This window comes from Nomascus leucogenys, chromosome 20 (assembly GCF_006542625.1).
Source record: "Nomascus leucogenys isolate Asia chromosome 20, Asia_NLE_v1, whole genome shotgun sequence".
NCBI lineage: Eukaryota > Metazoa > Chordata > Mammalia > Primates > Hylobatidae > Nomascus > Nomascus leucogenys.
The window spans coordinates 77,279,671-77,302,689 of record NC_044400.1 but is presented as its reverse complement, the minus strand read 5'-3'; the positions used below and the strand labels follow the sequence as shown (position 1 = coordinate 77,302,689).

The following is a 23,019-nucleotide window of genomic DNA, read 5'->3' as shown; positions in this document are numbered from 1 at the left end:
CATCACTGCAGGTTAGGGAACACAGGAGGTGGTTTCACAACACACTCCTGCATGGGCAGCAGCCCCCACGCCATCAATCACCTGTAGGCTCCACTTCATGGGTAACTGGAATTCAAAGATAATTATGACTGTGCACTTTCTGCTCATTAAGATGTGAGGATGGCTGGGCTGACACTCCATGGTCACCTTCAGCACATGTGTCTCTGCACAGGCAGCCCATGCCCAGGCCACCCCACAGTTACGGCAGATGCCCCAGGGGCCCCTCCAGCTGGAGGTGAAGCCAGGGTCTGGCTTTGGCAGGAAGCCATCAACTGTGAAATGTCAACCTTGCTCTTTTATAACTCAAATTGCACTTGCATTTCATTCAACAGGAGTGCAGGCTCTGCTGATGCTCACGCACATACAAGAAAGACTTCTTTTCAGTAAAGAAAGGAAGGAAAGCACTGCAGGTTCCACCAGAGGATTTTATTTCAGCCACTCGGGACCCTGGCTTTCTGCTCCACGGCACTGAACACAGGTTCTTCTGAGCACCAGCAGGTACCTCCCCACCGCCGCCCCCACAGGGTTCTCTGTTTCCCAAGTCCTGATGGATTCAGACAAGACCCTCACAAATTCACCCACTACCTGCTGGACAAGGAGGGTCAGGAGGCAGCCTGTGGTACTGAGCTCATTGTGACACACTGCCAGTGCGCCGCCTCCCCCAGCCTCTGATGGGGCCGGGCCTTGACCATGTGACAGGCTCAAGCTACCGTGCACATCCCCCAGGAAAGGGGAAGAGCTGCTAAGGTTCAGCAGTGATCAAAGAAATAAGAACTGCTACTGTGGAGTTGACACAGATGCTTATCTGGTTCTTCAACCAACAAATCCAACCCGAAAGTAAGAGGCAACAGGGTGCTTGAAGGTGGGGGAGGAGAGGGAATCTCATCTGTAAAGTGCTTTTTGAGACACCGGAACCTCCTAGTCTAGCCTGGCACACCCACATCACTCGGAAAGGTCGGGCTTGGGGTGGAGATGGCATGCAATTCCCAACACACTTGGCATTCACGGTGGACAGAGCTACACGGCAGCCTCCCCTTTGTCGGGGTCCACGCAATCTACACATGGACACAAGGTCTCTGCAGCCACGGTCTACACACGTGGGCACACATGGCACTGGTGCACGCCTGTCGGGCTGGGGCCACACTGGGGAAGGGCCTCACGGCAACATGCACTGGAAGCTCCTCGTGGCGGACCTTCCTCAGGCCGCCGACAGGAACGGGAAGAAGAAGAAGTCGAAGGCGAACTTCACGGCGCCATGCACGGTGCTGCGCCAGTCGTGCTCGATCTTCACGTGCCGCCTGGTGGGCGAGAGCTGGGCCATGCAGTTGAGGCAGCTGATGGCCTTGAGCTCGAAGACAGGCCACTTGCTGCCCAGGCGGCCCTCCAGGATGGTGCTGAACTCGATGAGGCTGCCCTGGCGCAGGCTGAGCAGCACGCTCTTGAACTCGCTGCTGGCCCGCAGCACGATGTCCTTGGTGACGTCGTCCTCCTCGCGGCTGCGGGAGCCGTCGGCGCCGCTGCTGAACGGCATGCCCACGGTGATCTCAAACTTGTAGCGGTCGAACTTCTTGATGTGGCAGGGGTGCTTGGCCAGCAGCTTAAGGCGACAGAGCTCCTCCTCGGCCGTGGAGGTGTTGCCGGGGCTGCAGGCAGGGTAGGCCTCGCCGTAGAGGCAGCGCATCCAGTCGCCGATGAAGAACGGGAGCATGTTGATGGCAGACTCGGCGCTGTTGTCGATGTCAGTCACGCGGACGTACTTGAAGCGGCCGGTCCACGTGACCCTGTGGCCCTCCAGGTGGCTGCAGAGGATCTGGGTGCGCGCCATGTTGGTCTCCTTCCAGGCGCGTGGCCCGCACAGCGCACCATACTGCTGCCAGGTCAGTGTGGAGTTGTAGACCTTCATGCCCTCTGAGCGGTACACGTAGAACCAGCAGAACAGCACGATGGCCGTGAGCCACACCAGGATGAGCTTGACCATGGAGCTCCGCGTCAGGGACTTCACCATCCCCACCACAGAGAAGCTGGCCTTGGTCCACCAGCGCAACAGCAGGGGCACACTGCAGACCGCCACGGTGACTGCGATCTTGGTGAGCTCCAGAGACACGAACCACCGGGCGAACTGCAGCACGCCCACCAGGGCCAGGCCGGCCACCAGGATGGGGAGGGCAAAGAGGAAAAGGAAGTAGCCGATGGAGGCGCGGAGCAGCCCCAGGCCTGTGGACTCCAGCAGGATGACCACCGAGAGCTCACACCACATGAAGCACACCAGGTAGGGCACCAGGTAGCAGTAGGTGCCCTTGAAATTCCTCAGCTGCGCCATGCGGAAGAAGAGGTAGAGCAGGTAGACGTAGAGCAGGCAGGGGACGCTGACGTTGAGGACGACCAGGTGGCCGACAGGCACGGTGATGAAGGTCTGGCCAAGGACCTTCATGTAGGGCCAGTTCAGGGGCATGGAGGGCAGCAGCGACAGCAGACCGGCGGTGACCTCGGTGGCCAGGGCCCTGCGTGTGTAGGGCTCCGCGTGGGTGCTCAGGCTCAGGTAGCTGGTCACAGTAAAGAAGCCGGCGATGACAGCCAGCTCTGAGCAGGGGATGCAGTCCTTGCTGGCGATGGGGAAGGAAAAGATGACAAAGAAGACAGAGAGCAGGAAGTGGGCATAGGGCTCCAGGTGGTTCCAGCCGAAGTTGACCTCGGCCTGCTCCACATCCAGGTTGGGCTCGAAGCGCAGCAGCAGGTCAGTGAGGGTGCGGAAGTTCTCCCAGGCCTTGCTGTCCTGGAACACCTTGAGGGTGCAGATCACCATGGAGGTGAAGGACAGGTAGAAGATGACCAGTGGGATGAAGAAGGCGAAGAAGTCGATGGTGAGGTTGCTGATGATGAAGAAGAAGATGAGGGCGTTGATGTGGTGTGTGGGGATGATGGTGGACAGCCAGTGCATACCCGCCCTGGAGGCCATGTCAATCAGGTACTCCTTGATCTCCATGATGGCGTGCAGGGGGTACTTGACCACCTGGGGGAAAGATGGTACATGGGAACCAGGCTGGGACAGGACCCCCACTGCTCCCATCTCATGCCTCCCTCTGACCACCCTGCCTCTGGACAAAAGGAACACGCACCCCTGCATTTTCCCATCACCAGCCCCATCCTAGTGGCCCTCCCCATGCTCACGGTCCCTGTAGGCCCTCCCTCTTCTGGGCCTGGAGCCCCCGCTCTGCCCCATGCCTGGCTCCCCACCTTCTAGCAGCATGACTAGATGCATGGGTGCTTCTCTCCCTGCAAGACCTCCAGCACCTGGAGGGACCCACGGGGCTCCCCACTTCCCTGCCCTCAGGGTCACCCACATGAAGAGATGACAGAGCTCTGAGGTGCCTGTCTGGGAACTGGTTTTGTGACCCAGCTCTGCCCTGCAGCAAGGACGTCACCTCCCTGAGCCTCCATGAAGGGAAATGGCGATTTTTATGAGGCTGGGCTGTAGGAGGGGAAGCCGCAGGCAGGCCCGGGAGGGGCGGCAGAGCAAGCGTTAGGGAAAAGGAGTTCAGTGCAGACACAGGCAGAGGGGCCAGCACCCCTCTCCCAGCAAAGACACCATTCAGCTGCACGGGGTGGCCGGGTGAGCTGCCCTCCCTGTGGCAGGAGACCCTGAGAAGCAGCTTCCAGGCCACCTTCTGCCCCTACACACACGTGCACACACACACAACCCACCCCTACACACGTGCATACATTCACACAAACAACCCACCCCTATACACACATATTCACACACACAACCACCCCTATACACACATATTCACACACACACAACCCACCCCTACACACATGCATACATTCACACAACCCACCCCTATACACACATATTCACACACACACAACCCACCCCTACACACATGCATACATTCACACACCCACCCCTATACACACATATTCACACACACAACCCACCCCTACACACATGCATACATTCACACAAACAACCCACCCCTATACACACATATTCACACACACACAACCCACCCCTACGCACATGCATACATCACACAAACAACCCACCCTATACACACATATTCACACACACAACCCACCCTACACACACGCATTCACACACGCAACCCACCCCTACACACATGCATACTCACCCCTACACTCATGCACACACAGTCCTACATGTGCACCCACACACGCACACCCACCCCTGCACAGTGCACACTCAAGGGCACACCCACCCCCACATGTGCACACCCACCTCTACACATGTGCACAGCTACCCTACACGTGTGCACCTACACATACACACCAGCGCACCCCCGCCCCCCATAGTGCTTACAATAGGCACACAATCCCACACAGTCACGGCCAAAGGCTGCCTTCCCTCGACCTGTGGGTCCTGCTCCCCTGCTCTACATGCAGCGCTGAGGTCAGAAAGAGCTCTTGGCCTTCACCACAGCCAAGAGGAGCAGAGGGCTGAGGGAGGCATGCTGGGAGCAGCCTCAGGATGGGGTGACACAGCACTGCCACCCATGCCCGGCCCCCATGCCTGCCTGGTCTGTGCAGAACTCAGAGGCCCTGAGCCCTGCCAGAACACAGGGCAGCCAGGCAGAGGGCCTGCCGGGGATGGGGGAGAAAGTGGCCATGGTGCCAGTGCTCACGCAGCATGGCGTGGCATACAAAGCGGGGTCTGTGCATCTTCAGAAGTGCCAGGGGCCTGGACCAACACCGGGAAGTGGACGCCTAGGGGGCGGCCCCACATGGGGGTAGGGAAGCCTGGCTGCGTGTCCAGAGCCCACTGAGGGGCTACATGACACAGCCAGGCTGGAGCACCCCATCAGCTCCGGGCCTCGGGGCAGCACCAGACCCCACAAATCCCCTGGGGGAGGTTCTCTCCACCCGGCCCACCAGAAGGCCAAGGAGGGATCCCAGGTGAATGGCAACTAGGTGACAACACCAGAATGTGGCCCTCACCTGCCAAGAGCCTTGGCTGTCAGCTCTGGAGGACCAGAACACCTGGAAACAACCAGAAGACGGAGTCTTCCACAGATGAGAGGGGCAGGCTCACGGAAGAAATGGAAGTGTTTAGGAGTGCGTGCGTGCACGTCTACACACACAGACTGAGTCTACAGATGAGAGGGGCAGGCTCATGGAGGAAACGAAGTGTTGAGGAGTGCGTGCATGCACGTCTACACGTGTGGGGGAATAGCTCTGCTGCTTCGTATGTATTTGTGACAGTCCACTTAATCTGTTTTATAACAAGCAAATAAATGATTAAAGCAGCTAACAGCTCCCCCAGCTCTCTCTGGGGTCAACAACCTTCTACACGAGCAGAGAGGCGCTCACACTGCCAGGAGATGGCCAGGGAAGACTAGGGAAGACCAGGCACTACAGGGTTTGAGGGCATTTCCAATGCTTGCCAGAGGGCATTTATGAACACCAACCTACTCCAGGGTTTGTTTGGGGCGAGCCCCTGTACTATGACGCCAGGCCAGCTGGCTAAAATCAACAGCTACACGAGTCAACATGTGCGTCAGCCAGCAGGCTGCTCAGTTAATCCCTGTGTGGGGGCCTTGCTAACAGCAGGACAACTAAAGGTGGCCCGGCCTGCCACTGCTCACCACCACTGTCTCACGCACGACCGCCACAGTAGCGAGGGGGTGGCCTTGGTAAAAATTAACCTGAAATCCCGTCTTACTCAAAGCCATGCACATTCTTTTGCCTAGAGGAACACACACAACCACCTGGTTGAGAGGGCCTTTAAAAGACAAGGAAGATTCTAGAACATGTCAGATGGCGTCTAGCCTTTGCTTGGACAGTGTGGAAGGGCTGGTCCCCCACCTGAACTCAATGACCAGGGAACAACCCCCTTTTTAAAGCCCCAATTTCTGCTCCCTGCAGTGTCTACCCAAGACCTTCCTTTGACATGGGATTAAAAAGTTCAGTCTCCTTTTCTGCAGAGAAGGTCCAAATGAATTCAACTCCTGAGATGGAAAAAGAATGAAATTTAAAAAATATGAGTGAGGAGTCTGCCTCTATGAATAGAACACTGCAGAGCTCTCTGTCTGGGCCTGTGGTGATCGGCCCTTCTGCTGCCACGAGAAACCAGGATAGCAGCGTCACCACACAGGTGGCCGAGCGGACCCGTGAAGAAGGCAGGCTGGGGAAGGGAGCCAAGATGAGATTCTGCTCAAACCTGTGGGCAAAAATGTTCCCGTGTCAGATCTTCCAATTATGTAATGTTAAAAATGTTAGGATTTTAAGATATTAAGTTTGTTTTCAGAGGATTTTATCTACGATGACAGCTTGCACCTCCAGGCTCCAGAAGAGAACTGTGTGGAGTCTGGAACGTTCTTTGTGGGAGTAAGGCTGGCTCACAAAGAGGTGTCTGTCATTTTCACTTTGAAGACCTCTCCCTGTTGTGCAAAAGGCTACTAAAAGCTGGGACAGCTCTCAGCCCTGGGAGATGATTGTGAGGATTCATTACCTCCCTCACAAGAGACTTCTAAGAAGACAAACTGCGAAGGAATCAAAGTGCTCTGCCAGCATCAAAAACTGAAGGGAAACAGAGCCTTGTTTACTTCTTGTCAGAACAGTTTAAATCTCTCCCTTCTAAAAAGGACTTTCAGGCTGGATACAGTGTCTCACGCCTGAATCCCAGCAGTTTGGGAGGCCAAAGTGGGAGGCTCGCTTGACCCAGGAGTTTGAGACCAGTGTAGATAACAATAGTGAGACCTCCATCGCTACAAAATGTTTTCAAAAAATCAGCTGGGTATGGTGGCACATGCCTATAGTCCAGCTATTTGGGAGGCTGAGGTGGGAAGATCACTTGAGTCTGGCACGTTGAGGCTGCAGTGAGCTGTGACCGTGCCACTGCACTCCAGCCTGGGCAACAGAACGAGACCCTGTCATTAAGTAACATAAATAGGACTTTCAGATGCTACACAACACTGGACTCACCATCCATAACTAGGTGACATAATTTTCCGAACAGGACGCATACGCAAGGAGGCATTATTATAATAGTACTTACACCAGATGGCATAAACTGGGACACCTGGGCCATGGCCGCCTGGCCCAAGGGTCTTCTCCAAGTTACCCTTTCACCTGTGACCCTCACTCTCATTTCGGGAGTGTCTGCCAAAACCATGCCAGCACCCCAGCTTCCTCATCTCCCGTTAGTAAGGAGATGATGGCACCCAATCTGTGAATATGCTTGCCTAGGGCCAGCTCTGAGCAGACCATCAGTAAAAACCACGTGCTCCCTTGGTTCAAGTTCTTGGCCATCCTGGCCCATGTCTCAAAACCTCTGCAGGCCAGTCGGTGTCATACTCTAGACATACAGCCTGTCCCAAGTGAGAGGAGCAGAGCCTTCCACCTGCCACCCTAAAGGACTCGCAGCTCTGGGCACTCGGGGGGCTCACACTCAGACCTGTCTGGCTCCGAGTCCCTGGAGCAGGGCTGCTGTGCCTGCTGCTCTTTGGGCTGAAGCTGCTCCTGCAGCACCTGGGTTCCTACTCTTCCTCCCACCGGAGGACGGGCCTACTCTGACCCTCTCCCTGGCTCGAGGACGGTGACCTTTCAGCCTACTGCCTGCCTGACAGTTGGTGGCCCAACCATCTCCTGGTCCTGGCCCTGACTCACGCGCCCATCTGAATACACTGATGGCAGTTCCTCCAGGTTCTCAGTCAGTTCAGAAGACAGAACCTGTCTGCATGATACTGCCCGCAGGCTCTGACAATCATCTGCTGGGGCCCCTTGTGCTGGCCTCAGCTTGGGGATCCTGAGTCAGGAGGCCAAGCTTCTGGAAATCCTGGTGTTCTCTGCAGAGTGAGACAGGCACACATCTAATTCAACCATGCGAGCTGAACCATGGGCAACTCTGAGAGGCCATAGGGCCACATGGCCAAGAAAACAAGCTGTCAGGCCAGGAGTAGGGGCCACACTGCTGGGCTTCCCATTCCCTGCTTTCCTCCTGCCGCCCAAGCTGCTCATGTCCTCCAGGTGTGCCCAATGGCACCCTGCGCAAGTGCCGCCCACCACGCTCCCACACTGGCCTCGCTCCGAGCCCTTGCAGATCCAGGGGCAGTAGCGCCTCTGCACGTCCTCCCTGGCCTGACGGACACGGGCACTTTGTTTTCGGGGAAGGCATCTTCAAGGCACTGGCCTCCACTCCGGACCATACACGGAGAAATCTGCTAAGTGATGAAGTCTAGATGGAAATCGGCCTCCAGCCCGCCCCACTGCCCCCTACACTCTGCACAGAAAGACCTGGGTCCCCTTGCTTGCCATCCCAGCACTCCTGCCCAACACCGCCCCTGGTTTCTGAGCCTGACGGTGCAGAAAAGAAAGGGCTCTCTCCCGAGGACACATCCTCATGAGGATAGATAATGCCCCAAGATACCAGCGGCGTGGCTGTGAGACACTTTGTGTTAGGCGAGAATCTCCCCACCCGCAGCTTCCTGGAAGGTGCCCCTCCTAAGGTGGGCGACTCCCTGGGAGGCAGGCTCCGGCCTGGCCGGGCTCTTGGTCACTCACCTTCAGGCGCAGCGGCAGGTCCTCAGGGCTCTTCCCCGCCAGCTCGTCGTCATCTTCGTCGTCCTGCAGGAACAGGCTGCTGGGGATGACGCCCTTGGCATACTTCTTAGTGATCTCCACAAAGTCATCCAGCGCGATGTAGTTCTTGGCTGAAGCATGAGAGAAAACAGCATGGGCACCCCACACTGGAGCCCCACTGCCGCCCTCACACAGGGCAATGGGCTGGGGACGGTGGCGTGGGGCCAAGCTAAGAAAGGAGCTGAGTGGGTTCAGGTGGAGGAAACCCTTCCCTGGGCGGCCTGAGGGTTGAGGGCCAGGCTGGGTGAGGAGGAAGGGGGCAGGTTTGCCGAGTGCCAGCCTCCACTCCTGGCCCCCAGCCCCTGGGTGCGCTGTCCCCCACCTCAAGTGTCCCTCTCTGCCTAGCTCCTCATGCCTGGGGCCACTCACCCACACCTTTCACCCAGCTCACCTGCCAAGCCTTACAACCTGCATCTCCAGTGCATGCTGACACCCTCCTCTTCCGCCAGCCAGCATGGGGCTTCTCACAGCACAGGTGACAAGCCGCCCCGTAGGCCAGCACCCTGCCAACTGCTCCATCCAACATGATCTGCGCCCCCAACCCCTCCACTCAACATGATCCACCCAGGGCCTACTGTGCACCTGCTAACCGCTCCATCCAACATGATCTGCCACACACCTACTATGTGCCTGCTAACACCTCCATCCAACATGTGTCTGCCATGGGCCTACTTCATGCCTGCTAACCTGTCCATTCAACATGCGTCCTGCCATGGGCCGACTTACCCCCCCATCCAGCATCTTCCACCAAGAGCCTGCTACATGCCCACTGATCCCTCCCTCCAACGTGATCCACAAGAGCTACATGCCCACTGACCCCTCTATCCAACAAGATCCCCTAGGAGGGAATGAGGCCCGTGAAGGACCCCAGCTGCTGTGGTGAGATGGTGACTGGGAGGGCCTCCATGGGAAGGATGGGAAAGAAATGCCCATGCTGGGGCAGGGCAGAGGGAGACAAGCCAGGGTGCTGCAGAAACCCTAGGGAGGAGACAGGCTGCATCCAAGATGGCAGCCGTGATAGTGGGCGCTGACAGACCTCCTAATGGATCAGCTGTGTGTGCAGGAGGAGAGAGAGGAGTCGGGGCAGCACCCAGATGTAGTGGCAGCAAAGAGAGATGAGGCAGCCTTGGGGGGCCCCACACAGGTGGCATGTGGCACAGGCCTCGGCAGCTCACTGTAGACTGAGCTGTGAGCTGACCATAGGACAGCCAGGTACAGGAGATGAGGAAGGAGCACAGGCTGGATGCAGCCTGGGCGGGCAGGGTGCTTGCGGGTTGAGGACAGCGTCTGACACGAGAGTGATCACCAACGCTACCCACACATCTCCCTACCAGGGCACAGTCCCTACGGGAAGACCCTGGTCCCCACAAGGCAGGCCCCTGTCCTCATGGGGACGAATACCTTGGGCGGGACAGGACATCAGTCTAGGAACCCCAAGAAAGAGCAGCCAGTGTGGCAGCAAGGGCTCCGGGCCTGGTGGGGGAGAGGGCTTAAGGAGAAGAGCAGTCATCTCTGCCCACGCTGCTGACGGATCAAGTCAGACAAGGACAAGAAGTGACCGAGCAAGGGGGTCACTGATGGCCTAGACGAGCCGCTTTGGTGGAATAACGTAGGAGAGGCCTGAGAGCAAAGGAGGGGGGAAGAGAGAAGGGGACGACAGAGACCCCTTTCTGGAAGTTCTGTTGGAAAAGCAGGCAGAGAAACATGATGCCTGATGGGAACGTTCTGATGGAGGGGAAACAATGGGGGTGCTGGGGCCCTGTCCCTGAGGGCCTGGCGGAGGGGACCACAGGCTGGTGGCACTGACTCCTAACTCGCCCCCAGCAACAGCGACTGGGCCTAGCAGCAGGTGTGCCCAGCTCATCACAAACCCCTGTGGGACTGGGAAGTGAGGTTGGGGTCCGGACTCTGCCTGCAGTGCTCCCAGGATGGAGACCCAGGCTGGGCTGCTCCTGCCCAGAGACGCCTCACTTCAGGACAGCAGGCACCATGCCACCTCGGTGGCAGGACACTGTCACAGCCTCTCTGGTCCTCGGGCTTCCGAGAGTCACAGATTTCTTCCCATTTCCATGTGAGGCGTTTGTCTCCCCCAAATGGAGCAGGAAAACAGCAGCACAAGCACCCATGTCCGCCCATGCAGAGGCGAGGGCTCTGACCACACCCTCTGGACGGTTTCCTCAGGGGCCCAGTGGGAAGGAGGGATCTGTGCTCCCACCCATACTCTGCCCTACATGCCACAGAGGTTCCTAGGACAGGCGAAGTCCTTCAGTCCCCTAGTCTGATCATCTCGCTGTTCAGAAGGGGAAACTGACACCCAGAAAGAAAAATGAGACCTGCCCATATCACAAGAAGAGTCTGTGGCAGACCTGGGTCTTGGCCCAGCCCCCCATTGATACTGAGCCCCCGAGCCCCCTGCCTGTCTGTCTTCTCCAGGACAGGAGCTCCCAGTGCCTCAGACTGCAGAGTCTACCCCACGTGGATGGAAGACAGTGAGGTTGGCCAGCTGCACGTGGAGGATGTGAAGTCTCTTCTCATTTTTTGACCACAAACATGCCAGAGGCACCCCCAGCTCAGTGTGCCCCAGAGACTCTATCCCCCTGCCTAGGCTCTGCCCGCTCCATTCCCTGCCTACCTACAATGGGCCTATGCTGGGGCAGAGCCCCTTCCACACCCTGCTGGGTCTCCTGGGCCTTTGCTCATGCTGTTCCCTCTGCCCGGAGCCCCCCTCCCCTAACGCCCTCCTCATGCTTCCCCACTCAGGACTCCCCCGCCAGTCCCCACCCCCAGTATTTCCCTGTCCAAGAGGGACTGGCACATCATGATTTCTGTCCTGTGTCTGCCTTCCCTCCGGTGCGTGTGCTTCAGGTGCGCAGGGTCCACTCCCAGCGTCCAGAACACTGACCCCCAAACAGACTGCCTGAGATCCTGGCAGGGCCAGGATGGGGTCGCACAGGAAGGAGAGGTCGCCCTGCAGGTGCAGGCTGGGAGGCATGGGTGAGACGGGGCAGGGCCAGGATGGGGTCGCACAGGAAGGAGAGGTCGCCCTGCGGGTGCAGGCTGGGAGGCATGGGTGAGACGGGGCAGGGCCAGGATGGGGTCGCACAGGAGAGGGGCGGGTGCAGGCTGGGGGGGTGGCGGGCAGGCAGGGGGGGAAGGAGAGGTCGCCCTGCGGGTGCAGGCTGGGAGGCATGGGTGAGACGGGGCAGGGCCAGGATGGGGTCGCGCAGGAAGGAGAGGTCGCCCTGCAGGTGCAGGCTGGGAGGCATGGGTGAGACGGGGCAGGGGCTGCACTCACACTCACTGCTGACCAGGCGCTCCAGCATCCGCCTCTGCTTCTGCAAGGACTTGGGCACAGGGCCTGGCTGCGCCCCTCCATCTGCAGGGTACAGGGTGGATTAACAGACAGGTTGACTATCCCCTCATGCCCTGCAGCCCATCAGAAACTGGCACACTGTTCCTAGGGCACGCCAGTTCCAGGGGCATCCTACATTCTGGGGATCACAGGGCCCCCAGGGCAGGCAGTGCAGGGCCCACCACACCTCTGCACCTCCAGCTGCTAGGGTGGACTCAGCGCCCTGTAGCGTGCTCCCACTTGGTGATGGGCACTGTCCGTCCCATTGGTAGATGTGGTCACAGAGCACTGGGCAGAATACCCGCTGGCTTGTTCAATGAATGAGTACTTGAGCCAGGGCAGATGCTGTCAAAATGCCACCCACACACCTCGCCACTAGGGCACGGTCTCTACAGGAAGGTTCTGGTCCCCTGGTCCCTGTAAGAAAGGCGTCTGTCCTCACAGGGAAGGTCCCGGCTCCTGTGGGAAGACCCAGCCCCTGAGGGAAGGTCCCAGCCCCTATGGGAAGGTCCTGGCCCGTGGGAAGGCTGGCACCCAGGGTGAATCCTCGCACCGTGCTCGTTGACCTGGCCGACGTTCTCCAGCAGCTCCGCCACGGCCACCTGCTTCTTCTTCTTGGGGTTGAGCTTCCAGTACATGACCAGGGCTGCCTTGCGCACAGCCCTCTCCAGGTCGGTCTCAGAGGAGAGCTGCCTCACCTCCCGTTCGTTCTCGGACGTGATGCCTGAGGGACAGGATGTGGTCAAGGCCTTGTGTGCCCTGCCTAGAGCTTTCAGTGCTGCTCTGACCCCGCCAACTCTGCCTGGAAGGCTTTCGAGGGAGACTCATACAAGGTGTCAGGACTTGGTTACCGGGGAAGGATGGATGGACACCTTACCCAAGAGGACATCGCGCCATGCCCCTGCCATGCCCACTCTCCAGCTGGGAGGCCAGGCTGGTCTCGCACCAGACGCCCCCAAGTGCCCCCTACGTGCTGGCGGGAAGAAGGCAGCCTCTTCCTGTTCCTCCTCCTGCTCATTTCACCCTCCCAGCCGGTGCCGCTATCCCCCTCTCAGAGGTGCAGACACCGAGGCACAGGCCTGTGTTCTGGCTCACCCAAGGTCACACAGTCAGAAAGAGGCAGAGCTGTCTTGAACCCAGGGTGGACTCACTGTAGTCACCAGCCTGGGTGCACTGGCAGGGCCACCCCTGTGTCCACAGAGCTTTCTTCTGTCTCACACACGGCCCAGCCCTTTCTAAGGAAGGCTTGGACAGTGGGGAGAGGGAGAGCAGGTTTTACCACTGGTCAGCAGCTGCCTTCCTCCCTTTACCCTCAACGTCCTGGGACACTGGCACAACCAAGCAGAGGGCAGGAGGACTCGCATGGAGGTCTGGATGTTTTTCTCCTTTGGAACATTTCCCAAATTTTCCACGTGAGCATGTATTTCTTTTCAAATCAGAAAGCACAACTGCACATCAGAAGGTGCGTGCAGCTGGGGGAACACGGGGGGCCAACCAGCCTCTTCCCTTGCACGCTCTGCCCCAGCAGCCTCTGGGCTATCCCTGGCTCCCGACAATGAGCCCTGTGGGCCGCCGGAGCCCCCTCCGGGTCATTCCACCTGCTCTGGAATCAGCAGGCTGAGTTGGTGAGAAATTCTGGCTAACAATGCCACTGTTAGTTTTTTCAAAATCATCAGTTTAATTTTCAAAGAAAGACTCTGTATAATAAATGTAACTTTTAAAATATTATGATACAAGCAGGGCGTAGTGGCTCACGTCTGTACTCTCATCACTTTGGGAGGCCAAGGCGGGTGGATCACCTGAGGTCAGGAGTTTGTGACCAGCCTGGCCAACATGATGAAACCCCGTTTCTACTAAAAATACAAAAATTAGCTGGGTGTGGTAATGCACGCCTGTAATCTCAGCTTCTCAAAAGGCTGAGGCAGGAGAATTGCTTGAACCAGGGAGGTGGAGGTTACAGTGAGCTGAGATCGTGCCACTGCAGTCTAGCCTGGGGGACAGAGTGAGACTCCATCTCAAAAACAACAACAACAACAACAACCAGAAGAAAATACACCAAAACATGGGGAGCTGCTTCTGAGCTTCAAGATTATGAGTAATTTGTATCTTTATGTTTCCTACATAGTCCAAGTTTTCTATGATAAGCATAAAATACTTTTACAATCTGAAAAAAAAGGTGTCATTAGAAAAAACACCTTTGTGACACCCACTTTCATTTTTCCCTGAGGCGTAGAACCTTCGGGAAGCACGCTGCCCCACGGCACCAGGGACAGCCACTTCCCTTGCGCAGGACAACGTCCTAACTGACCACCTGTGGCCTGAGCTGCATCCCTTTCCTCCCCTGCCTCTCTGAAAGAGATTGTCTATGAAGGGTCAGCCTGCCTCCTCCCAAAGTGAGCACACCTGCCCAGGTCTGCACTGGCCCACAGCCCCTCAGCTGGTCCGCCCAGACTGGACGGACATCAGCTCAGGGGCATGGTCCGCTCTGACTGCAGGCCACATCACAGTCTCCAGCTTTGCCTCAGGGAAGCTGCCTTGCAGCTGCACCCAGGATCGATGTCTCAGTTTGGATCAGAACCCAGCAGGAAAGCAGGATGTATAGTTACCACTTGGAGACACCAACACAAGCCAAAGAGAATGAAAATGGCTTGGTCTGTTAAATATCCCATGTTAGATCCAGAAACAGTGTCTAAAATGACAAGGCCACCAGCAAAACAGAAACTGAAATTTCCCAACAGCATCACCACCATTAGGTTTGGTAAGATTTTAGTTGTTCAGTTAGCAAGCAGCATTGCAAGCTGCTCGACCCTCCAGAGGCTGTTCTAAGCCTCATGCAGACCCACCTTTTCTGTCCGCCAAGCACCGGCGAAGCAGCTTCACAGCCTCCCGACGGCCCTGCTTTGCAGCGAGGACCAGCCAGTCCACAGCAGTGCAGCTGTTGAGTTCTTCATCCGTGTTGCCGGCCAACTGCAGGTAGTGCTTCCCCACCTGCAAGCCAGGCACCAGTCAGCCTCCAGCTTCTCAGACTCTCTCCCACCCCACGCTCCCAGCCAGCCCACCTCCTTTCACCTACTTCCCTTTGTCACCCAGGCAAGGAAGGAAGGGGCGGAAATGGGGTCACACCAGGCATGTCCACTAGGCTAGGCCCTACTGAGCCTCCAGCCACTCGCTCCTCCTCAAAACACGGTGAGGAAGGTGTGGCCACCCCATCCACACAGGGAGGAAGTCATGGGCTCTCACTGGTACAGGTTCTCTTCCTTGAGTTGCTCTTGCCTGCCAAGGCTCACCATCAGTGCATGGAAATCAGAACCATGACTGGGTCCTTTACACCTCTCAAAACAGTCAGGGGACCACAGAAAGCCAGGGCTGGAGAGAGGCCAGCTAACCAGGGGTTGGCACTGGCCCACTGCCTGTTTTTGCAAATAAAGTTTTATTGAAATACAACCATAATCATTCATTTACATGTTGTCCATGCTGCTTTTATGTGCTCCACAGCAAAGCTGAGCAACACGGCAGAGATTATGTGGAGTCCAGAATATTCACTATCTGGCCCTTTGCAAAAAAAAAAAATCCCTGCTGAAATGGTCCAGTCTTCTCATTCTACAGATGGAAAAAGTGAGGCCCAGGGCACAGAGAGCCCATAAAAGGGCTCACTATGCTCCCCCAGCCTCCAAATGCCTGGGCAAAAGGATGTGGGAGGAACTTTAAAGCACAATATGGCTGTGAGGTCAGGAAAGAAATTTTTTTTTTTTTTTTTTTTTGAGATGGAGTCTTGCTCTGTCTCCCAGGTGGAGTGCAGTGGTGTGATCTCGGCTCACTGCAACCTCCACCTCCTGGGTTCAAGTGATTTTCCTGCCTCAGCCTCCCAAGTAGCTGGGATTACAGGCATGCACCACCACGTCTGGCTAATTTTTGTATTTGTAGTAGAGACATGGTTTCACCATGTTGGCCAGGCTGGTCACGAACTCCTGACCTCAGGTGATCCACTCGTCTCGGCCTCCCAAAGTGCTGGGATTACAGGCGTGAGCCACCGCACCCAGCCAGAAATTCTTAATTTATGGTTTTGCATGGAAGCTTGTCTCCTCTTTGGGGAGAAGAGGGGGCGGGAAACTGCTCAGGATAACTGTGGTCACTTGCTGGAGCCCTGTGCAAGGGGGCAGAGTGAGGTGGTGAGCACTTGCCTCCACAGAGGACACAGGACCCCTGGCCACCTCCCATCTCAGCGTTCTGCTGGCTTCTCCCCTCACCAGAATTCAAAATCATTGTATTTCTGTGTCTGTCTGCTTGGGTTTTTTGGGTCTGCTTCTTCCACTAACCTGTCACCCATGAAGAGAGGGCCACATCACATCCCCAGCAGTGGCACAAAGCCCAGCCCTTGGCTGATGCCCCAGTGAATGGTCACCGTTCTGAGGGCCCCGTGCACACAGCTAACAGCCAGGTGAAAGGCCAGTCAGGGAGACAAGAGTGCAGCATACACAGTGTATGTTGAGGGGTGGCACTGAGCAGGCAGCTGCAGGAAGCCAGGAGGTCATCCTGGAGGAGGTGATGCCCAAAATGAGGTGTGAGCTGGACAAAAGGGGGATGACCGCTGCTCCCCAGAGGGGTGCCAGGAGGGAAACTGGCACAGTGAACATGGGCACCCTACCAACACGGGGCTCAAGTGGGATAGGGTGCACCATGCTGGCTCCTGACCCCGATCTCAGGCACCAACACTTCCCTGTGGGCTGTGGAGCTCGTGGCCAGGCCCATTGTGCTGGGGGCCGCGTCCCGAAGTCCCCGCCGGCACCACAGTCCTCACCTCAGTCTGTGCCTTGGGGTCCCCGGCCTTGGCCCTCTCCAGGACTTCTTCAAAGGGGATTTCCATGTCTCCCTTTGTAGGCCCTTTAACACAGAACAAACAAACACACATGTCACAAAGCCAGACTTTGTCGCTTGCCATAAGGACGGAGGGGACAAGGCAGGAGGGTCTTCAGATCTGCTGCTGCTTGTCACTTTCAAATCCAGGCCAGGAGTATAGAGAGACACAGACACAGACAGGGAAGATGCCCAGAAAGCCACCGTTTGCCTTCCGATCACAAGCAGCCCCAGAGCAAGATGAGCAAACTCGACGCGGGTGGGGGGATTCAACAGCAATTCAAAGCTCTCAGGGTGAGAGGCATGGGAAGGAGGGGAGCACAGAGCCAAGTCCCACCATCACGCCCCCTGGCTTAGGCCTGCTGTAGCTGGGGCTCTAGAAAGATCCAAGGACTCAAGTTTGACAGCTCATGACCTAAATAATATAAAGAACCTGCACCCAAAGCCCAGAACCCCAACAAATCAAGTTCATGTTTTCCATGACTGTACCAACAAAAAACATTTTGGAGATTATAATCAGTGTATATATATCTTGATATTACCTTTTCCTTAAGAGTGAATGCCTTAGTCTGTTCAAGCTGTTATAACAAAAATATTAACACCATCGACCAACCTGGTGGCTTACAAACATCAGAAATGTATTTCTTTTGATTCTGGAGACTGGGAAGTCCAAGATCATGGCATTGCAGACTCTGTGTCTACTGAGGGCCTGCTTTTTGGTTCAGGTCTTCTGGCTGCGTCCTCGCAGGGTGGAAGGGGCAAGGGAGCTCTCTGAGGTTTCTTTTATAGGGGCACTAATTCCACCGTAAAGCCATCGCTCATGATTCATCACCTCCAAAGGCCCCACCTCCTAATACCATCGGACTGGGGGTGAGGATCTCAGCACATGAATCTGGGAGACACACAAACTTTCAGTCCACAGCAGGGGATTGTTCTCTGGTTTCCCACGATGCGCTGCAGTCAGCTCACCATTTTGGTGGCTCCTAGATCCGTCAAGGAGACACAGTCAGGTGACTGGGCCTCTCCTCTCCTCTCCATCAGGTCTGTAGGTTGCTTCCAATAACCTCTTGTTTTCTACAATGGTGCCATGAACCGTTTCTTCTTTTTTAGGACGTCATTTTCCTAGCACAGATTCTCCAGTTGAATTATTAGACCAAGGGTCCAAACATCAACTATAGTTTGTGCTGTATTTTACTTCCTAAGAAGTTATCTGAATTTACAAAAGCATCACGCAGTCTTACCCATTTCACCCAAGCCTGGCTGACGATGGGACAGGCTGCATGGTTCCCAGTAACACCACACTGAGGACCAGCCTTTCTGGTCCAATTCACCCAGGGCTTTTCCAGAACCATCCCGTGCCAGGCTCTGAACCGGCTCTGCAGCACCAAATGCTGCCTGGCCACTGCCTTCAGATGACCCAGGTGTATGGGAGACAGGACTCCAGTGGGAGACAGCATGGGACGTGGCCAGGTGCAAAGGCAGAGAGAAGGGGTCACACCCAGTTTGGAGAGGGCAGAGGGAGGCTGGGACAACTCAAAGTTGCAGGCAGCAGGTGAGGCCCTCACAGGTGAGGCTGTGTGGGTGAGGCATGCATTTGGAGAAGGGAAGAATTAGATGGATTCTTCACAAGCTTTCGTGGTGAGGCACACGCACTCCAGCCCTATGGATGGACAACTCGCCAACACAAAGGCCCCTCTCCCTGGATGCCCCCCTCCCTGGACGCCCCCATCCCTGGACACCCCTCTCCCTTGATGCTGCTTTCCCTGAACACCACCCTCCCTGGAAGCCCACCTCTCTGGATGTACCCCTCCCTAGAGGCTCCTCTCCCTGGGCGCCCCTCTCCCTGGATGCCCCCTCCCTGGATCCCCCCATCCCTGGAGGCCCTCTCCATGGAGGCCCCCCTCCCTGGACGACCCCTCCCTGAATGTCCCTCTCCCTGGACGCCCCTCTTCCTGGACGTAACTCTCCCTGGACGAAACTCTTACACAGAGTTTCGGGCTCTGCTTCCTTGCCGGGGTCCTCAAGGACGTTGCTCAGAGATGGCATCAAGTCCCGCAGGGCAGCCCTTTTGGACACCCACCCTCCCCAGAGCCCCCAGACCTTAGTGCTCCCTGAACCCATCAAGGACAGTTCTCCCTCCTTGCTGCTGTTGCCTTGCCAGCCCCCCAGCATGCTTTCTGGCTGCAGGCTCAGCAGCAGACTCACTATCCCTAGAGGAACTGCAGACACAGAGCCTGCAGGCACCAAGGCCATGGGCCCACAGAGCAGCGCGGGCGATCACAATGACACAGATGCACGTGTGGATCCACGCTCCACAGTAAGGTGCTGTGTGACCTGCTGCAGGTCACATCACCGCTCCAAAGCAGCTTCAATCTGATCGTTAACATCAATCTGATAGGATGGTTTATGATGAAAAGAGATGCTTTGTAGTGAGTGGTCCAAAGTTGCCGTTCACAAGAGGAGGCTTTCTCTTCCCTCCCCACTTCCCCAGGAGACCCCAGGGCTGTTGCTGTACTTCCCACCACAACGCCAGCACCTCTAGTGAATTCAAGTCTCTTTACTTGACTAAGTTCACAAGTCATATTATTCTTCCCTTTTTTAAAAAAATCAAAACATGGAAGGTCCAAGTCTATATGGTGGTCTAAAAAGATTCTGCCAGTCCATAATTTTTCACAGAAGTTATTCATAGCCTGACATTTCAAGGCATCTCCCCAATATACAGAATCTCTCTTTTTTCATTATTTTTTTTTGAGACAGAGTTTCGCTCTCATCGCCCAGGCTGGAATGCAATGACAAAATCTTGGCTCACCGCAACCTCTGCCTCTTGGGTTCATGCGATTCTTCTGCCTCAGCCTCCTGAGTAGCTGGGAATACAGGCGGCTGCCACCATGCCCGGCTAAGTTTTTTTGTATTTTTAGTAGAGACAGGGTTTCACCATGTTGGCCAGGCTGGTCTCGAACCCCTGACCTCAGGTGATCCGCCTTCCTCAGCCTCCCAAAGTGCTGGGATTACAGGCGTGAGCCACTGCACCCAGCCCAGAATCTCTTTGAGATGGACACACACCCTCTTCATTATTCCAGCTTCCATATGGCAGTGGTGGGCTTGTCCTGCAGAACAATTAGCTTAGTCCATGAAGCAGGAGCCTTCATGGGCTCAAAGGCAAATCCCAGCATGCTCACTGCTCAGTGCCAGAAAGACCACCCCCAGAAGCCAGTTGCATCAGTGTGGACCACCAAGAACCATCAAACACATGTGTTTTCTGTGTGCTCCACCTCTGTTCCTTGCTTTTTCTGATGACTGCACCTTGATGCCCCTTTTGGGGAACTCCCCCCAACACTCAGTCGTCACGGTCTGGGTGGCACTGCCCCCTCCCCTGTGCGGCACAGAAGGCCTGCACCCCCAGCTGGCCAATCAGAGTTGCCAGGTCATCTCCCTGACTACAGCACCTGGTTCAGGGATGGACACGGCCCAGCGGGGTTTGTGCTAGAACTGCTGGGAAATGGGCTTTCACCTTCTGCTGATCTTGGCACGTGGATGCCGGCTTGAACTGTGGAGGGTCACCCTGTGGGCAGAGCCCCTGAGAGACAGGCAGCACAGGAAAGCAGAGTGGAATGGGGGCGGGGGAGTACTTCCTGATGACATCATCTGAGCCCCTGGATCCAGCCGTGCCTGAAGCAAACTACTCTAGGCTCTCCATATCTATGGACTCATCAATCCCTTGCCCCTCTACTTTTTTGGCTTGTGTCAATTTATATTGAGATTTTGTCACTTGCAACTAAAAGGGTCCTGAATCTAACTCATTCTTTGAAAGTCTGCCTATCAATCACAAAATAGCAGTGTCATCAGAGCTGGATACCATGGGTAGGTCTCCTTCCCTCTGTGAGGGTCCACGGAGAACACCCTTCATCTTTTTAATTATTTGTCATGCACGGGCCCTGTGGATTTGAGAAATTCATGGATGCCACGTGGAATCAGTCAATGACCCTCACTTTCTCAGGCACTACCTAGGGCCTCCTCCAGGATGCGCCCCTTCCCGACACAACCCACAGCCATTTATTTTTCTTTTTTTTTTTTTAATATTTTAGGTTTTAGGGTACATGTGCACAATGTGCAGGTTTGTTACATATGTATCCATGTGCCATGTTGTTTTGCTGCACCCATTAACTCGTCATTTAGCATTAGGTATATCTCCTAATGCTGTTCCTCCCCGCTCCCCCCACCCCACAACAGTCCCCGGAGTGTGATGTTCCCCTTCCTGTGTCCATGAGTTCTCACTGTTCAATTCCCACCTATGAGTGAGAACATGCGGTGTTTGGTTTTTTTTCCTTGCGATAGTTTACTGAGAATGATGGTTTCCAGCTTCATCCATGTCCCTACAAAGGACATGAACTCATCATTTTTTATGGCTCATGGGTTGGAAGAATCAGTATCGTGAAAATGGCCATACTGCCCAAGGTAATTTATAGATTCAATGCCATCCCCATCAAGCTACCAATGACTTTCTTCACAGAATTGGAAAAAACTACTTTAAAGTTCATATGGAACCAAAAAAGAGCCCGCATCGCCAAGTCAATCCTAAGCCAAAAGAACAAAGCTGGAGGCATCACACTACCTGACTTCAAACTATACTACAAGGCTACAGTAACCAAAACAGCATGGTACTGGTACCACAACAGAGACATAGATCAATGGAACAGAACAGAGCCCTCAGAAATAATGCCACATATCTACAACTATCTGATCTTTGACAAACCTGACAAAAACAAGAAATGGGGAAAGGATTCCCTATTTAATAAATGGTGCTGGGAAAACTGGCTAGCCATATGTAGAAAGCTGAAACTGGATCCCTTCCTTACACCTTATACAAAAATTAATTCAAGATGGATTAAAGACTTAAATGTTAGGCCTAAAACCATTAAAATCCTACAAGAAAATCTAGGCAATACCATTCAGGACATAGGCGTGGGCAAGGACTTCATGTCTAAAACACCAAAAGCAATGGCAACAAAAGCCAAAATTGACAAATGGGATCTAATTAAACTAAAGAGCTTCTGCACAGCAGAAGAAACTACCATCAGAATGAACAGGCAACCTACAGAATGGGAGAAAATTTTTGCAACCTACTCATCTGACAAAGGGCTAATATCCAGAATCTACAATGAACTCAAACAAATTTACAAGAAAAAAAACAAACAACCCCATCAAAAAGTGGGCAAAGGACATGAACAGACATTTCTCAAAAGAAGACATTTATGCAGCCAAAAAACACATGAAAAAATGCTCATCATCACTGGCCATCAGAGAAATGCAAATCAAAACCACAGGGAGATACCATCTCACACCAGTTAGAATGGCCATCATTAAAAAGTCAGGAAACAACAGGTGCTGGAGAGGATGTGGAGAAATAGGAACACTTTTACACTGTTGGTGGGACTGTAAACTAGTTCAACCATTGTGGAAGTCAGTGTGGCAATTCCTCAGGGATCTAGAACTAGAAATACCCACTGCCATTTCTTGCTGGAACCTGGGACATTGTCCATCGTCTATCACAGGCTCCGCCAGCCTTCGTGGATGCCATCTATGTCCATGGGTCTCACCGCCAGCCTTCGTGGATGCCATCTATGTCCATGGGTCTCACCCATCTCGCCCCCAGCTTCCACTACGATGCTGGACAGTACACAGTGAGCAGATGTGGGGAGGAACAACGGGGATCCCAGGAGGGAGCCACTACAAACAGGGCCTGCAGCTGCCCTCTCTCCTCCCGAAATTCTAGCATAGTACAGGACACAGCACCTGCCTGGCTGGGCAGCTGAACTGCCAAGCTCAACTCCCTGACTGAGCAGATATTCTGCAGAAATGGAAAAGGATGGAGAGAAGGCTTCTTCCCACACAAAGAACATCAAACCCACCCGAGGGGCAATGGCTGGGGCCTCCCTTCCCAAACAGCTGGCTCCAAACATGCACAAAATTCTCCCAAAGTGGGCTGGGAGCAGGGCAGCTGGCTTCCACTTTCACATTACTGATGCATCCAGACATGCTTCCATAGTGTTTAAAAATTTTGGGATGTATGTCAAACACTCTTAAGAGTGTCATCTTAGGCATGTAGTAAATAAATATGATGTAATCCTCCCGTGTCCAAGGGTGCTGCTGCCCTCTCCCTCCCTCCCTCACTGGTC

General features: G+C 55.1%; 1 protein-coding gene across 3 annotated transcripts in view; it reads right to left on the bottom strand.

Annotated features, from left to right (window-relative positions):
* Positions 1 to 444: 444 nt before the first annotated feature.
* Positions 445 to 23,019, bottom strand: part of WFS1 (wolframin ER transmembrane glycoprotein) — a 43,022-nt gene continuing 20,447 nt past the window's right edge. For all 3 annotated transcript variants that reach the window (XM_030801125.1, XM_003278514.4, XM_012499783.2), the window contains exons 3-8: positions 16,788 to 16,870; positions 14,833 to 14,977; positions 12,543 to 12,713; positions 11,933 to 12,013; positions 8,560 to 8,708; positions 445 to 3,049 (exon numbers count right to left, since the gene is read on the bottom strand). In XM_030801125.1, coding sequence (XP_030656985.1) covers positions 1,238 to 3,049; positions 8,560 to 8,708; positions 11,933 to 12,013; positions 12,543 to 12,713; positions 14,833 to 14,977; positions 16,788 to 16,870 — 2,441 coding nt within the window. In that variant the 3' untranslated portion in view covers positions 445 to 1,237. The remainder of the gene's footprint in view (positions 3,050 to 8,559; positions 8,709 to 11,932; positions 12,014 to 12,542; positions 12,714 to 14,832; positions 14,978 to 16,787; positions 16,871 to 23,019) is intronic.